The sequence below is a fragment of the Garra rufa genome, chromosome 7 (assembly GCF_049309525.1).
Source record: "Garra rufa chromosome 7, GarRuf1.0, whole genome shotgun sequence".
Classification (NCBI taxonomy): Eukaryota; Metazoa; Chordata; class Actinopteri; order Cypriniformes; family Cyprinidae; genus Garra; species Garra rufa.
In genome coordinates this window covers 2876281-2895006 of record NC_133367.1, presented here as the reverse complement: position 1 = coordinate 2895006, position 18726 = coordinate 2876281, and the positions used below count along the sequence as shown (strand labels likewise).

General features: G+C 32.0%; 2 protein-coding genes across 2 annotated transcripts in view; both read right to left on the bottom strand.

Moving 5' to 3' along the window:
- LOC141338951 (lysine-specific demethylase 4D-like) overlaps positions 1 to 6075 on the bottom strand; it is an 86810-nt gene extending 80735 nt beyond the window's left edge. The window contains exon 1 of the mRNA XM_073844563.1: positions 5963 to 6075. The gene's annotated coding sequence lies outside the window, so the exon portion shown is untranslated. The remainder of the gene's footprint in view (positions 1 to 5962) is intronic.
- A 3144-nt stretch (positions 6076 to 9219) lies between these two features.
- uhrf1 (ubiquitin-like with PHD and ring finger domains 1) overlaps positions 9220 to 18726 on the bottom strand; it is a 29015-nt gene continuing 19508 nt past the window's right edge. The window contains exons 9-16 of the mRNA XM_073844002.1: positions 16970 to 17074; positions 16778 to 16884; positions 16533 to 16695; positions 15054 to 15191; positions 14846 to 14963; positions 14609 to 14760; positions 14424 to 14522; positions 9220 to 13333 (exon numbers count right to left, since the gene is read on the bottom strand). Of these exons, the coding sequence (XP_073700103.1) occupies positions 13184 to 13333; positions 14424 to 14522; positions 14609 to 14760; positions 14846 to 14963; positions 15054 to 15191; positions 16533 to 16695; positions 16778 to 16884; positions 16970 to 17074 (1032 nt within the window). The 3' untranslated portion in view covers positions 9220 to 13183. The remainder of the gene's footprint in view (positions 13334 to 14423; positions 14523 to 14608; positions 14761 to 14845; positions 14964 to 15053; positions 15192 to 16532; positions 16696 to 16777; positions 16885 to 16969; positions 17075 to 18726) is intronic.

The following is an 18726-nucleotide window of genomic DNA, read 5'->3' as shown; positions in this document are numbered from 1 at the left end:
CAGTAAAAGTTTTATTTTCTAGCATCAATATTTTAGGTTTCAATTTATGAATGCATGAAAAAGTGTATTTATTTCAAGTATTTACAGACAGAAATACAAATATCTAAAAATAAGTCTGAGATGTACTAAAAAATTAAAAAAGCTAATTAAAAACTTAAGTATGAAACTAACCAGTTTTTAAGTTGACAAATAACTTTTCAGTAAAAGTTTTATTTTCTAGCATCAATATTTTAGGTTTCAATTCATGAATGTGTAAAAGTGTATTTATTTCAAGTATTTACAGACAGAAATACAAATATCTAAAAATAAGTCTGAGATTAACTAAAGTGAAAAAAGCTAATTATAAACTAGTATGAAACTATTTTTTTTTTTTTTTGTTAAATTTGCGAATCATAAATTTAGTTTAAGTTGACAAATAACTTTTCAGTAACAGTTTTATTTTCTATCATCAATATTTTAGGTTTCAATTTCCATGAATGTATATAAAAAGTGTATTTATTCAGTTCCCCAATACAAAAAAAAGGTAAAAATAAAATTGGGATTAACCTATGTTTCAGATTACAATTTATATGAATGTATATGGGAACATTTATAAATTTTAGGTCCTTAAAACAGAAAATACAAAAAAAAAAAAAAAATTCAATTAATCCTGAATCAATAAACCTGCTTTTTAACAAAAACGACCCAATTCATATTTTTCAAATTAGAACCATTCAGAGAAAAACTCTTCAAAAATCTAATTATTAACTTGAAACTGACCTTTATTTTGTTAAATCCACTCATCATAAATGATAATTGGTAGTTTACAAATAACTTTACTGTAAAATATTTATTTTCTAACATCAATATTTTAGGTTTCAATTTAATGTATATGAAAAATTGTTTTTATTTCAGTTCCCAAATGCAAAAAAATACAATAAAACAAATGTAGTATTTATATGACTTAAGTATAAAACTAATCTAAGAGTTAAAGTAACCTTTTCCATCAATTTAATAGTAATTAATCGATGAAAAACTTTATTTTCATCAATATTTCAGGTTATTCAACTTGTTTAAGGGTTAACAAAAACAACCCAATTCTTATTTTTCAAATTAAAATAAAACCATTAAAAAATGTAAAACGACTTAGAGAAAAACTGTTCTAATTAGTCATTTTAAACTAAGGTACAAAAACAACATTTATTTAGTTAAATGATAGATGCTAGTTGACACATAACTTTACTTTTAAGTTTAATTGTCTGACAATTTTTCAAGTTATTTTATATGCTTGTCTAAAAAAAAAGGATTTATTTCAAATATTTAAAGACAAAAGTACAAAAACTTAAAAAAAAATAAGTCTGAGATTAACTAAAAAGTTGAAAACAAAAAATGAATTCAATGTAGTTTTTTTTCTTCAATTTCGTCAAAACAGTATTTTAAGTTTCAATTTCTATGAACGTATATAGGAAAGTTATACAAAAATAGCAAAAACAGCCCTAATTCATGATTATATTCAAATAATAACATTCAAAACCAGGTATAAAGAGTCCTAAAATTAACTGAAAAGCTGAAAACTATAAACATATCTATCAATAAAATAAATCTACAAACTTCTTTCTTCAATTTAGTAGTTGAACATCAATATTTTAGGTTACAATTTATATAAACGTACATGGAAACGTTTATATTTCAGTTGCTGTAAATAGCGACCACTTCACAAATTTTGATCGTTTTTATATCTCCAATAGTTCATTGGAAAGGCTCTGCAATGTGACAAATGTATTTTTATTTTCAAGTTAATTAAAAATTGCATGAATACAAACTATTAAAGAGCAGAAAATTGCTGTTAAAAGCAAAAAGAAATGTATTTGAAAAAAAATAAAGGAAAATAATTTAACAAATTACAAAATAAAAGCCTTGAAAAAGAACCTGTTCTAAACAAGCCAATTACCAAAGAGCCAAAAGCAAAAAATCCCACAGGTATTATTACTGTCACCACACCGAAATCCTCATCTGACCTGTTGCGTTGCACACGCTTTCATCAGAAACACACCAACCATGAGCCCAACAACCACAAGAATGATGAAAACACTGTACAACCTTAAAAACCGATCAAATAAGCGGATCTTTGCACGATCCAGCATAAGAAACCAGACCGTCCACATCAATAATACAGATTTTCTAGCAATAGAAATATTCTTCAAAGCACATTTTGAAACAAAGATGCTATCCTGAATGAATATTACAAATTTAAAGAGGGATATAAACACATTTTTGCAGTCAATGATCAAATAATGCAATAGCTAACTCAATTAAATCAAAATAAAATATCTGAAATACACAGTAGTAATAGTAGTCTGGCAACCATGATGCTTTGCATGACATTTTCTTATGCACAAGTAGATTTTAGTGGCGAGTTGCTCCAGGCATTAAGATTTAAATGGCATGGAAATGTCAAAAACACAGACTTATTACAACTAGCTAAACTAAATGCATATTTATAAATAATAATATATAAAATAATAATATAATAATTATGCATGCATGAACTAAATAATCAAGAACCACATGAAAAGTTGTCCTAGTTCACATACAAACCCAGCAGACATGCATTTCGTCACTTGCTCACCAAAAAAAACCTTTGTAGTGAATGGGTGCCGTCAGAATGAGAGTCCAAACAGCTGATAAAAACATCACAATAATCAGCTTATGGATTATTGTGATGTTTTTATCAGCTGTTTGGACTCTCATTCTGACGGCACCCATTCACATCCATTGGTGAGCAAGTGATTCAATGTTACATTTCTCTAAATCTGATGAAGAAACAAACTCGTCTATATCTTGGATGGCCTGAGGGTGATTCATCCTAGTTCATGTACAAACCAACTTCCTCATCAACAGATCCTCTGCAGCAAATGGGTGCCGTCAGAATAAGAGTGCAAACAGCTGATAAAAAAAAACATCTCAATAATCCACACCACTCCAATCCATCAGTTAACATCCTGAGAAGACAAAAGCTGCTTGTTTGTAAGAAACAAATCTATCATTAAGATGCTTTTAAGTCCATAAAGCGCTATAATGAATTATGGATGAAAATGTTTTGTTTGAAACATCTTAATGATAGATTTGTTTCTTACAAATGCAGTTTTTGGCTGCACAAGATTAATCGGATTGCTTGTGGATTACTGTGATGTTTTTATCATCTGTTTGGACTCTCATTCTGACGGCACCCATTCACTTCCATTGGTGAGCAAGTGATTCAAAATTCCTCCCAGCTCATGTACATACCAAATTGCTCACCAACAGATCCTCTGCAGTGAATGGGTGCCGTCAGAATGAGAGTTCAAACAGCTGATAAAAACATTACAATAATCCACAAGTAATTCAATTAACATTTTGAAGCCAAAAGCTGTGTTTGCAAGAAAAAAAAATCTATCATTAAAATGCTTTTAACTTATGAGTCTATAATTCACTGGAGGAAGCGTTATTATGAATTATGGACAGAATTTTTTTTTAATTTTTATCTTAATGATAAATTAGTTTTTTATAAACAGTTTTTGGCTGTATAATATTAATCAAATTTCTTGTGGATTATTATGATGTTTTTATCAGCTGTTTGGACTCTCATTCTGACGGCACCCATTCACTTCCATTGGTGAGCAAGTGATTCAATGCTACATTTTTCTAAATCTGATGAAGAAACAAACTCACCTACATCTTGGATGGCTTGAGAATGATTCAATTTCCCACTAATATTCATTTTTAGATGAACTAAGCCTTTGGGAAAAAAAAATCAATAACATACAAAATGCGTCGCTTATATTTTTTCTGATTAGATACTACTAAAGTCTCTGTGTTACATTAAATATTACACATGGATGGAATAAATAATCAATAACTGGATTAAAATTCCTCCCAGCTCATGTACATACCAAATTGCTCACCAACAGATCCTCTGCAGTGAATGGGTGCCGTCAGAATGAGAGTTCAAACAGCTGATAAAAACATTACAATAATCCACAAGTAATTCAATTAACATTTTGAAGCCAAAAGCTGTGTTTGCAAGAAAAAAATCTATCATTAAAATGCTTTTAACTTATATATGAGTCTATAATTCACTGGAGGAAGCGTTATTATGAATTATGGACAGAATTTTTTTTTTCTTTTTATCTTAATGATAAATTAGTTTTTTATAAATACAGTTTTTGGCTTTACAATATTAATCGAATTTCTTGTGGATTATTATGATGTTTTTATCAGCTGTTTGGACTCTCATTCTGACGGCACCCATTCACTTCCATTGGTGAGCAAGTGATTCAACGCTACATTTCTCTAATTCTGATGAAGAAACAAACTCATCTACATCTCGGATGGCTTTAGAATGATAACATTTTCAACTAATATTAATTTTTGGGTGAACTACGCCTTTGGAAAAAAATCAATAACAACATGCAAAATGCATCGCACATATTTTATTTGATGAGATATTACTAAAGTATCTGTGTTACCTTAAATATTACTCATGGATGGAATAAACAATCAATAACTGGATGAAAATACATCCATTGGACTCTCATTCTGACGGCACCCATTCACATCCATTGGTGAACAAGTGATTTAATGCTATATTTCTCTAAATCTGATGAAGAAACAAACTTATCTACATCTTGGATGGCCTGAGGGTGATTCAGCCTAGTTCACGCACAAACCAACTTGTTCGCCAACAGATCCTTTGCAGTGAATGGGTGCCGTCAGAATGAGAGTCCAAACAGCTGATAAAAACATCACAATAATCCACACCACTCCAGTCCATAAGCTAACATCTTGAGAAGACAAAAGCTGCGTGTTTTTAAGAAACAAATCCATCATTAAGACATTTTAACTAAAATACGAGTCTAGAATTTATAATAATGCTTCCTCCAGTGAAAGTAAATTTCCCTGTTGTCTCTAACATCAAAATCAACCCACATATTTGTTTAGAGCTGTTTTTGGACTGTTCTCGTCTGGTTTTTCACTGGAGGAAGCATTATTATGAATTATGGACTCTGGATTTAATTTAAAACATCTTAATGATGGATTTGTTTTTTATAAACGCAGTTTTTTGGCTTTATAATATCAATCGAATTTCTTGTGGATTATTATGATGTTTTTATCAGCTGTTTGGACTCTCATTCTGACGGCACCCATTCACTTCCATTGGTGAGCAAGTGATACAATGCTACATTTTTTAAAATCTGATTTAGAAACAAACTCTTCTACAAATCATCTCGAATGGCTTACGGAGAGTACATTTTCAGCTAATATTCATTATTTGGTGAACTACGCCTTTGAAAAATAATCAATAACCACATGCAAAATCCATCCCTCATATTTAATTGAATTAGATATTACTAAAATCTCTCTGTTACCTTAAATATCACGCATGCATGGGATAAATAATCAAAAACTGCACGCACAATTCATCTCAAACACGTCTTTATAGCTTAAAATCAGTTAACTTTCGATTCATGTAGTTTATTAAATACTGAAAATATGCTTGATGCTTAACCATAAAGACCATCCACGCCTGAAAGAAAGAAAGAAATAACCAATCGATGCAAAATGCATGTCAAATAGCTGTTGTTCAGCTCAGCTCAAGTTCAAACAGCATGAGAGATGAAGGTTTAAATGGCCTTTGTGTATATGTGCAGCCTAAAGCAAAATGCATCATGGCTACCAAAGCGAAATGCATGAAAAATCAGACGCGAAAGCATTAAAGCAACACATATATCTCACATATTGTGACTCAGGTGTCAAATGCACGTCTGTATTGAGAGACAAACGCTTCAGCGTGCTTATATTTCTCACTGGCAGCGTTTATCCTGCTGATTTGACAAGCATATCAACACAGCTGCTCTGAAACATCGCAAATAACAATAAAAACTCGGCCGATGTTGGCGGACTCGATCCGAAAGGGGTATATAAAAAGTATATATCGCGTTACCTCCTGCTCTGGGTCGTTTTCTCCTCTTTATTCGCTGTTTTCTCCTCGATTCTGATCGTTTTCTCGATTCCAAAGGCTCGGTAGTGTTACAGCAGCGCTGGGCCGCGTCTCCGCCCACTGCAGCGCGACGTGTGCCGTGATTGGCTGGATTGTGTCAAAGCGTGGTCTCCCATTGGCTGGCGCGCTCGATTGACGGCTCATCCGACCTTTCGCCTTCTGTTTGTGCATTCTACTATCACGGAAATCACGTATTTCACGTAATAATAGTGTGTCTTCCGGTATGACATACTCCAGTGTACGTCTGTTTGATGGAATATGAAATAATACACCGCTTGTATACCAGATTCGTCGTGTTTTCCGCATGTTTTCCGCACAATACGTTATAAATAGGAGAAACCCTTCCATTTAAACGAGGTGGAAATATGTTCAGACACAAATAACACCATATGAACAACATCTGATCTTATCATCCCCACTTCTCTTTTTTAAAATCAGGACGAAGTTTGAAAAGAAAAACATCTATGTGGTGTAAAAGATGTATTTGTTTCACCAAAAGGCCTTCAGGATTATGAAGTTATACAATTAACCCTATTGTAATTGTTAAGATTTTAATTTTGATTATTATTATTATTCAGCCCTAAAACTGATCGTGCAGACCAAACTGTAAGGCCTAGAGACTTGAAATTTGGCCAAATGGTAACTTAAGAGCTCATTTTGAGGAGAAGTTGACAAATTTCACCCCAATTGGCCAAAGGGGGCGCTACAGCGTAAAAAAATGACATTTTTGGCTATACTGCCCTCCAAAGGCAAAGCGCAGTAACTGCACATATGGTCAAAAGGCTTATAATGGACTTTGTGACAACTGTTTGGTCTTGTGGCAAAGTCTCCTGGTTCAATTTTGTCCCGTTTCAGAGAAACGAGAGTGTCAACATGTTTGAGTAGCTGGTGTAAAAACTTTAAAGGCATTTTTTCTCAGTTTCAGTGTTGGTGTAGTTACTGCAGTTTGCCTTTGAAGGGCAGTATAGCTCCTAGACCATTACGCATGTTTTCCGCACAATACGTTATGAATAGGAGAAACCCTTCAATTTAAACGACGTGGAAATATGTTCAGACACAAATAACACCATATAAACTCTTATCATCCCCACTTCTCCTTTTTAAAATCAGGATGAAATTTGGAAAGAAAAACATCTATGTCGTGGAAAATATGTATTTGTTTCACCAAAAGGCCTTCAGGATTATGAAGTTATACTTTGAGGCTTTAAATTAACCCTATTGTAATTGTTAAGATTTTAATTTTGATTATTATTATTATTCAGCCCTAAAACTGATCGTGCAGACCAAACCGTAGGGCCTAGAGACTTGAAATTTGGCCAAATGGTAACTTAAGAGCTCATTTTGAGGAGAAGTTGACAAATTTCACCCCAATTGGCCAAAGGGGGCGCTACAGCGTAAAAAAAGGCCATTTTTGGCTATACTGCCCTCCAAAGGCAAAGCGCAGTAACTGCACATTTGGTCAAAAGGCTTATAATGGACTTTGTGACAACTGTTTGGTCTTGTGGCAAAGTCTCCTGGTTCAATTTTGTCCCGTTTCAGAGAAACGAGAGTGTCAACATGTTTGAGTAGCTGGTGTAAAAACTTTAAAGGCATTTTTGTCAGTTTCAGTGTTGGCGCAGTTACTGCACTTTGCCTTTGAAGGGCAGTATAGCTCCTAGACCGTTACGCATGTTTTCCGCACAATACGTTATGAATAGGAGAAACCCTTCAATTCAAACGACGTGGAAATATGTTCAGACACAAATAACACCATATAAACTCTTATCATCCCCACTTCTCCTTTTTAAAATCAGGATGAAATTTGGAAACAAAAACATCTATGTCGTGGAAAATATGTATTTGTTTCACCAAAAGGCCTTCAGGATTACAAAGTTATACTTTGAGGCTTTTACTAAAATGGCAATAATTTATGAAAGGAATGAGATATCTTCACCAAACTTAGTACACACACGTTAAGAGCTCAATGTTTGGCCAAATAAAATTGCGCAGCTCTGCCACTTGGTGGGGTTATAAGAGCTGAAACTGAAAAACTGAAAAATGGTTATAACTACACAACCGTTGGTCCAATCAATTTGAAAATTGTCTCCAAACTGGCACAAGTGTCTATGAGGACATTCATGTATCTGAAAAAACATGGCCGCCTATTTGACCAAAGTAGTTTAAGCACCTATTAAATAAGGTGAACAAAGGTCGATCAGAACGAAACTCAGTGGGCATGTTCGACCCATGACCCTAAAGGTCTGTAAAAATTTTGAAAGAAATTGGCCACAATATGCATAGCATTTGATAGATCTCCTGCTGAGCAACTTTGCTGTCAATCAAATAGTTACTATTATGTCGAAAACCTACTTTGCTAGTCCCAGGTTTTTCGATCAAACCACTGCAGCACAAATCTCTGGACTCTCTAATTGATAATTTAAAAAAAAAAGTTGAATTGTCATTAAAATTTGTCATTAAAAAACAGGGACATGGCCAAATATAGCCAAAAGCCTATAAAACCTAAACGAAACCTCAAAACTTTGAAACGTGACAGATGACTATTAACAAGCATGCAAAGTTTCATGGAGATTGGACCATAGGTGGCGCTATCAAAAACAATATTTCAATTCTAAATGACCTTAAATTGTTTAGATATTCACACAAACACTAGATGTTCATATAATATGATAGATCTTGCTGTCAATCAAATTGTTCATGAAACATTCAAGATCATTTAAAAAAAAAAAAAAGCTACTTTTGAAAACTAGTCCTTGGTACAATTCTGCAGTACAATTCTCTGGACTCTCTAGATCCATAATTACCAAAAAAAACACTTTTGTAAGCTTCCACAGGGTCACTTTTAAAAGGACGTGGCCAATTACACCCCAAAGCCTATAAATCCTAAATGAAAACTCAACTTCATAAAACTAGGTGAGCATATGAAACGTGATTTTAAGCATGCATACAACTTTTCCGTACACTCGACCATAGGTGGCGCTATAACAGTCATAAGTGTTAAAAATCATATTTCTCCATCAATTACCTGGTTGAAAAAGGTTAAGAGCTAATTACTCTTTAAAAGCTACAGAAGTTTAAAGACAGAATTCTACAGATGGATGCACAATTTATTCACAAGGTCAATAGCAGTTAATCAGAATTCTAGCACATTCAAATAAAATCATTTGGATTTTCATTGCAAAATAAGAGAGCCAAACACAGGGTTTTATTTTATATAAAAGTTCAATACAGTTTATTGAAAAATATAGCACTTATCCCAGTGCAAGAAAATAGCTATGCACCAACCACTACATAAAATGGCTAAACACAAGTGCTAAAAATATACAATTTCAAATTTCAGAATATACAGCTCCAGTCTAGGCAAATATTAGAAATAGTTGAGGTATAACTAAGGAAAACAAATAATAAAACAAAAAAGTAATTATCTGCAGCCTTAGGCATTTTGTGTAGCGAATTCTAGAACTCTTACAAACAAGCAAAAGACGTCAACGGGCGAAAAAGACGATACAATTAAATACTTCCTGAATGAGTGACTGTCAAGGTTTGTGCGGAAAACGGCTCGAGGGTTTCTCTTGAAAACCTTTGATAAATCAAGGCAGACCAGGAGCGCTTAAACAGATTCGGGATCGACTCAAAACAGCACCTGAAATGCAGATCGCCGATCGGTTTTACGCGCGTGACCGCTGTTTGCATAGCGGCAGGAGTTAGTGGAAAAATGACACTCCATTTCTAAAGCACATACAGCAGTTAAACAGCAAAGCAAATAAACGAAATGAAAAAGAGAGGGATAATATCAATTCACTTCAGAGCATATTAAAATTTAACCACTTATCGAAATGGACGAGGAAAGAAAGGATAAGTTCAACGAACGTAGAGTTCTTACGTAAATTACTATTAGGTTAAAAAATGAATTGATTTTAAGATTCAATTTAGTTAGTTATCAATAACGGCAGTACAATAAAATATTTCACAAAGCAAAAACGTAAATAAACGCTCGTGCGCGCTAGTAAAGCTACGGCACCTTAAACTCACGGACCTCAATAGCATTTGTACGAAGGCTTGTCAAGATCATAAATGGCGAAAAACCACTGGCAAAAAAAAATAAGATTGTAAAGCAAGTTCGTTTAAGTTTAGTTAGCGCTAACAATGGTACAGTAAAAACAGAACTACAGCACCTTAAACTCGTTAACATTTGTACGAAAGCTTAACATCATATGACGGAAAAACCTGTTAGGATATTAGCGCCGCTAACATCGTAATAGTTCATAGCTAATTTGTTTAAATTTAGTTAGCACCAACAATGGTACAGTAAAAACAGAACTACAGCACCTTAAACTCGTTAACATTTGTACGAAAGCTTAACGTCATAAAAGACGGAAAAACCCTGTTGCGATATTAACATTGCAAACATCTTACTAGTGCATAGCCAATTCATTTAAATTTAGCTAGCACTAACGATAATACAGTAAAATTACAGCTACAGCACCTTAAACTCTTGGATGTTAACATTTGTACGAAGGCTTAACACCATATGACGGAAAAACCTGTTAGGATATTAGCGCCGCTAACATCGTAATAGTTCATAGCTAATTTGTTTAAATTTAGTTAGCGCCAACAATTGTACAGTAAAAACCATTACAGCTACAGCACCTTAAACACTTGGATGTTAACATTTGTACGAAGGCTTATCGTCAGATTACGGAAAAACCTGTTGTGATATTAGCGCCACTAGCATCGTAATAGTGCATAGCTAGTTAATTTAGATTTAGCTAACAATGGTACAGTAAAAACATAGCTACGCCATAATTGACGGAAAAACCTGTTGCGATATTAGCGCTACAAACATTGTAATAGCGCATAGCTATTTTATCAAAATTTAGCTAATCATAACACAACTGGATGGTTTTACAGGATTCTACAGCCAGTGCTTTCGTACAAATATTCGTAATGTCAAATTACTATTCACGAAAAAATTTACATTGTAACCTTAACGTCTAGCTAACGCTAATGATGGTACAGTAAAACTGTTACTGCTTTGGCACTCCCAGATCTTAACATTCGTACGAAGGCTTGGTAACGTCATAAATGACAAAAAAGTTGCAACATCGTAATAACGCATAGATAGTTTGTTTAAATTTAGTTAGCGCTAATGATGGTACAATGTAAACATTACAGGTACAGCACCTTATAGTCATGTTAGCATTCGTATGAAGACTTAACGTCATATGACGGAAACACCTGTTGGAATTTTTAGCACCGCAAACATCGTAATAGCGCATAGCTAGTTTGTTTAAATTTAGTTAGCACTATCGATGGTACACTAAAAACATTACTGCTCCAGCACCTTAAACTCATGGATGTAAGCATTCTTACGAAGACTTAACGTCATATGACGGAAAAACCTGTTGGGATGTTAGCGACGCAAACATCGTAATAACGCATAACTAGTTTGTTTAAACTTAGAGCTAATGATGGTACAGTGAAAACATTACAGCTACAGCACCTTAAACTCATGGATGTTAGCATTCGTACGAAGGCTTAACGTAATATGACAGAAAAACTTGTTGGGATATTAACGTCGCAAACATCGTAATAGCGCATAACTAATTTGTTTAAACTTAATTAGCGCTAATGATGGTACAGTGAAAACATTACAGCTACAGAACCTTAAACTCAAGGATGTTAGCATTCGTACGAAGGCTTAATGTCATATGACGGAAAAACCTGTTGGAATTTTTAGCACCACAAACATCGTAATAGTGCATAGCTAGTTTTTAAATTTGATAACGCTAGTGATGGGACAGTAAAACGTTAAACACTAATCCCAACACAATTGGCTGGTTTTAACAGGATTCTAAAACCAGTGCTTTCGTACAAATCATCGTAATGTCAAATTACTGCTCGCGTAAAAATTGCCATCGTAACTCGTAGCGCTAAGCTAACACTAACAATGGTACAGTAAAACTGTTACTGCTATGGCACACCCAGATCTTAACATTCGTACGAAGGCTTGGTAACGTCATAAATGACGAAAGAGGTGTCGGAATATTAGCGTCGCAAACATCGTAATAGCGCATAGCTAGTTCGTTTAAATTTAGTTAACGCTAACGATGGTACACTAAAAACATTTCAACTACAGCACGTTAGCATTCGTACGAAGATTTAACGTAATATGGCGGAAAAACTCGTTGGGATATTAACGTTGCAAACATCGTAATAGCGCATAGCTAGTTCGTTTAAATTCAGCTAAAGCTAGTGATGGGACAGTAAAACGTTAAACACTAATCCCAACACAACTGGATGGTTTTAACAGGATTCTAGAGGCAATGCTTTCGTACAAATCATCATAATGTCAAATTACTGCTCACAAATTAACGTCGTAAACTTAACATTTAGTAAATGCTAACGATACGGCTATGCCACTTAATGATCTTAACATTCGTACAAAGGCTAATTAACGTCATAAAAAAAATGGAATATTAGAGCCACAAACATAAGAGCATAGCTAGTTCGTCTACATTTAGTTAGCATTAACGGTGGTACAACTGATCATAACACAACGGATTTGTTTGAATTGCATTCTGAAGGCAGCGTTTTCGGACAAATTATCGCAATGGCAAATTACCGCTTGTGAAAATTAACAAACATCGTAATAGTGCATAGATAGTTCATTTGAATTTAGTTTACGTTAAAAATGGTAAAAACGCTACGGCTACAGCGCCATAAATGCAACCACTCTAAATATCATTTGTACGAAATCGTAACATTACATTTGATGGGATATTAGAGTTAATTAAATTTAGTTAGCGCTAACAATGGTACAGTAAAAAAGTCAAACGCAATTATGAAGCAATCCAGCTTTTTTGTAGAAAGCAACGCAATGACAAAATGCAGTGAAAAATGAAAACTGTGCATAGCTGTGGTTCATTGTGCTGGTGTAGGGTACAAGGAGACAACGATACGTCACTTGAAGCGGCTATAGCTAAAAATACGAAGACCGCAATTCGGAAGAAATGACTATGACGTACAGATAAGATGCAAGAGATCACAAAACAGGGCCAAATCAAGTAGAGGTGTTCAATCGAGGCGGAGTTGGTTCCTGATGTATTTGTTAAATATATTAAAACAAAGAAATTCATGTTTCGTTGGTGAAATTCTGCATCAGCGTCAACATCGGCCGCTGCTGTATCCGGGGAAGAGCTGGGTGAGGATGGCTTGGAGGGGTTTGTTCACCGTCATTTGGTAGTTCTTGCCCAAATCGTGTCGGCAAGCCGGACAGGTGTAGACCTCGGCTTTGAAAGATCGCTGAAGGCATTCCTACCAAGAGAAGAAAAGCGTGTTTGTCTTATTCATGTGTAATGAAGTGAAACCTTCAAGTGTTGACAAACCCTAAAATCAGACAATTTTGCAGCTAAAAAACCAAATAAAAAAACCTAACATATAAAAAGTGTGTAAAAAGGTATAATACAGAATGGATATATAAAATTAACTGAAATAAATTAGGTATAATTAAAATACAAATAAAACTGTCACTTATTTTGCTTATTACAGAAGAAATTAGAAGTATATCAAGTCAATTTTCACAATTTTTACAAAATGTTATAATGCACATAAAGTTAAATAAAAAAAAGTATATATAAAATACATTAAATTTAATTGAAAAACTATGCATTTAAATATACTTTTACTAAAGCACAAAGAGAAGAAAAGCTAAATACATTAAATATAATTCTATTAAAAGCATAAACAAATGAATCAAATTCAAGTAAAGTTAATTTAATTTAATTTAAATAAAAATAAGCAACATAATTGGAAGTATAATTATCTGAAAAATGAATACAAAATGCATATTTGGAAAAAAAAAAACCACATTTTAAAAATATATAAATTTTAACTATGCAAACTACATAATGTAATAAAAAAAGTTAAATATATAAAGTATAATTTTACTAAAGTGTAATCAAAATAACAAAAAAGTATAAAAAAAGTAAAATTAAAATAAAAATGTTTTACTAATATATCAAAAAAAGTAAAAAAACACAGCTAAATAAAAACTACTAAAATTAATAAATATAAATAAGCAAAATACATGGAATAAGTGAAATGAAAAGTGCAATTATTAAAACAAAAAACAAATATAATTTAATAAAAGCAAAACTATAATCAAGACAAAAAAAATACATTTAAATAAAAGCAAAATACAAAACTAAAAGTATATTTATTTTAAAAATAAAAGCAAAAAACAAAACCAAAATAAAAACTAAAAAAAATAAACAAAATGCATATATTGGAAAAGTGCAAAAATAGAGATTGACGATCCATCACTCGCAAACACATGAAAATTGAATAACTTCCTATAGGGCACTCTAAAGTCTTCTATAACAAGTGCGTTTCTGGTTTGTGTTACCCTGCAGACGTTGTGTTGGCATTCTGTAGTAATGGGCTGATAGACGACTTCTTGGCAGCAGATGCACAGGAAAACTTCCTCCACTTTGTTGATGAAGCGCTGAAGTGCGACAAAAACACATCAAACCCACATTCAGCCTCAGAGCACCTTCATTACAAACCAAAGCGCACAAGATCTCTACGTACAGGTCCGAGGTTCAGAGAGTCCATGGCTTCGTCCCACAGCTTCTTGTTGAGCTCGTCGTCCTTGATCAAGGCCTTCTGCTCTTTGTTCAGTTTGTACGCCTCCACCTTCATCTTCTTAGGCGTGCTTTTGGCCGGAGAGCTCTTCTCCTCCACTAGCATTGAGAAACGCGAGATTTAAACTGACAGACCTTTTAGGTTTAGTCAACATTAATATTAAATCGAGATGTTTTTACTTACCGGTCTGGGATTTTCTCTTCCTCTTGCCTTTAGTGGGCGTTTCGTCAACTTCTTCGTCATTTTTGTTCTCTTTTTCCTTTTCTTTCGCAGCAACGGCTTCCAGATACCCTTCGGGATACTGAAAACCATGGGAGAATGAGGATTAGCAAGCCAATCAAGAAGTAATGGCTATTTTGAGGCTAAGAGTGTGACATTTGTTGGGTGTTACCTGCATTGTGAGGCCTAGTTTCTTAATGCGCTCTTTTCCGTCGCGGGTCCATGGTGCTGGTTCGTCGTCGTTTCGTTTTAGCAAGTATCTCCAAACCAGGAAGCCGGATTTACCCTTTTCTGGCCAGTATTTTACCACCTAATGAAAACAGATTAGTTACTCAATACATACAACAGTGCAAAAGGAGGTTAAAAACTAAAATAAAAATCTAAATAACCCAAATACAACCCTGGGAATGACTGAATGGATAAATAAAAAATAATGAATAATTTTTTTTTTTAATAATTTAATTTAATCTACAATAAATGAAATACAGGCCTGGAAATGAATGAATTAAAATGTTTATTTATTCTTTTTTTTTTTTTTTTTAATTCTCAGGCCTGTATTTTATTTATTTTAAATTGTTTATTTTTATATGTTTATTGTTTTTTTATCTGTTTATTAATTGTATTTTATTTACTGTAAATTAAAAAAAAAAAAAAAAAAACATTTTATTAATTATTTTTATTTATCCATTCATTCATTCCCAGGGTTGTATTTGGGTTATTTACAATTTTTATTTTATTTTTAATTTTTTACAAAAACCCTGAAATGGATTAGAACAACTTGTATAAATAACTAAACTATAATTTTTCAAAAACATTAATAAAAAAAAAAAAAAAAAAAAAAAAAAAAAAAAAAAAATGCATAAAACTATAAATACATAAAAGTAGTAAAAAGCATTTAAAAAAACGAATATATAAATTAAAATATAAATTATAAAAATTAAATTAATACTTAAAAGTATACTTAAAATAAGGATAAAAGTATAACTAAAATACATAATTTTAAGTATAATTGAAAGTAATTGTTTAAAATATATAAATTTTAATTAACATTTAAAACAAAAGTAAAAACATTTACAAATTATGACTAAAGTATTAAGTCAAAAATACCTATAACACTTAAAATTAATGTCAAATGCATATAAAAACTAAAACTAAAAATAACCTAATTGAAAAAATAAATTGAAAGCATAATTAATGTACTTAAACTACAAATAAAAGTGTATTTGCAAAAACTAAATACATTTTTACAAAAGTAATTGAAATGGAGGGAACTAAATTTTAAATATAACTACAATATAATCTTTCAAAAACAATTAAAAAGTATAATATGAAAGTATGAAATTAAATGAGAATAAAGCACAACTAAAATGCATCCAATTAAAATTTTATATAAGTATAAATTAAAAAAATTAACATTTAAAACAAGTATAATCAATTTTTAAAAGAAAAAAAATATAATTTGTTTGTTTTTGGTTTTATTTTGTTTTGTTTAAAGTATTAGGTCAAAAATAACTATAACAAAGTAAATATCAAATGCATATAAAAACCTAAACTAAAAATCAACAGAAAAAAAAAAATATATGCATTTATGTTAGAACTTCAAGGTCTATCACATGCATGCACAGGGAAAAAAAAAAATGTATGAACACACCTTGTAAATGCCGTCGTAGCGGTTGCCGTCTTCAGGAGAGTACTTGCTGTGTTTGCGTCCTTTGGAGCTGCGCACCACTCTCACGGGTTTTCCAGCTTTCCAGTCTTTGGCCTCAGCGCCTTCCTTGTCGTTTACCGCCGCGTTACAGTTCAGAGCGAGAGCCCTACAAATCACAAATTGACAATAAAAACACGAGAACTTTGTGTCCACGTTTGATGTGATGTTTCATAGGATGGTTCTCTGACCTGTTCATGTTGGTGAGCTTCTGATCGCAGGACTGTTCGGCCGTCCTTTTGTTTCCTGAGAGATCTCGACCCCCGGAGCCCGTGTAGGTGAACTCATTACCGTCGTCCTGAATAGAGACAGAGTTGCAGGTTAGGAAAGGAAGGGGACCACTTCTGGAAGGAAGGTTTGAGGGGAGAGCGTCACAGACGTACCACATCGTCTTCGTAGCCTCCGGCCAGAACCAGGGAGTAAGCGCCGTCGTTACTTCTGCCGTGAATGCCGGCCACGTGAGGCCTGTGGACACCTGATTCACTCACCTGACAGTCACAAACACATCACATTTGTGTTCAAAAAGTCATGACAATGGGGAGAGGAAAAAAAAAAAAAAAAAAAAAAAAAAAAAAAAAAACACTCTACTACTACTGGACTATATCTATATCTCTATATATCTATATATCTCTATCTATCTATCTATCTATCTATCTATCTATCTATCTATCTATCTATCTATCTATCTATCTATACACAAAAAAAAAAAAACATTGTTTTAAATAAGAAAATTTAAATGAATGCAAATACACGTAAATTACCAAAAAAAAAAAAAATCAAGCTTCAAAGTACATTTAAATTAATTTTAAATGAAAACATGATAAAAACAGTTTAGTAAATTGTAAAAAGGCCTATAATAAAAAATAAAAACAAAAATAAAAATCGTTTTAAATAAGAAAATTTAAATGCAAATATACGTAAATTACCAAAAAAAATAAAAATAAATAAAATCAAGCTTCAAAGTCCATTTAAAACATTTAAATTAATTTTAAATGAAAACATGATAAAACGATGATAAAAACAGTTTAGTAAATTGTAAATAGGTTGTTTATTATACAATTAATTTTACAGCATTGTGTTACAAACACTATATAATTTTTAAACAGCTTTATAAACTAAAAACTTAAACTGTATAATAAAAATATATAAAAGTTAATGCCATTTGTGGAAATTTAAGAGAGGACAAAAAAAATAAATTAAAATGGCATTTACTGTTTTTTTCCCCCCAACAATTAAATCAATGAATGGAAACTATTCATAAGTGAGTTCATAAGTGGGAAAAAAAAAAAAAAAAAAAAAAAGTACTAGTTAAATAATGGTAAATTGATTAAAATGTATAAAACTAACAAGAAGGCCTATAAAAAATAAAATAGTATTATTTACTAGTTTTACTCTATTAAACAACTGATGTATTTATGGAAACCATAAATACATTTTAAAAATACAAAAAAAAAAAAAAAGAAACTAATACTTTCTAGAGTTTCCATGTTTATAGAAGGCCTACAAAATATAAACTAGTATTTTTTACTAGCTATATATTTTTTTTTTCCTTCACTAGTTTTACTTGATTAAAGGAAACATTAAAAGAAATGTATACATTTCAATAATAATAAAACACTTTCTAGGGTTTGTGTTTATAGAAGGCCTATAAAAATAACTTGTTTTTTTACCAGTTTTCCATATTTTTAAAACGATAAAAAAAAAAAAAATACACAAAAGTAAATAAATAATTCTCAAATTATTTTTACAAATAAAAAGCACACTTAAAATAATAATAATAATAATAATAAATATATATAAAATAATAAAACACTTTCTAGGGTTTGTTTATAGAAGGCCTATAAAAATAAACTTCGTTTTTTTTATTAGTTTTACATAATTTAAAACTACAAAAAACTACAAATAAATAATTCTCAAATTATTTTTACAAATAAAAAGCACACTATATCTTAAAAAAAATATAATAATAATAAATATATATAAAATAATAAAACACTTTCTAGGGTTTGTGTTTATAGAAGGCCTATAAAAATAAACTTAGTTTTTTTATTAGTTTTACATAATTTAAAACTACTAAAAAACTACAAATAAATAATTCTCAAATTATTTTTACAAATAAAAAGCACACTATCTTAAAATA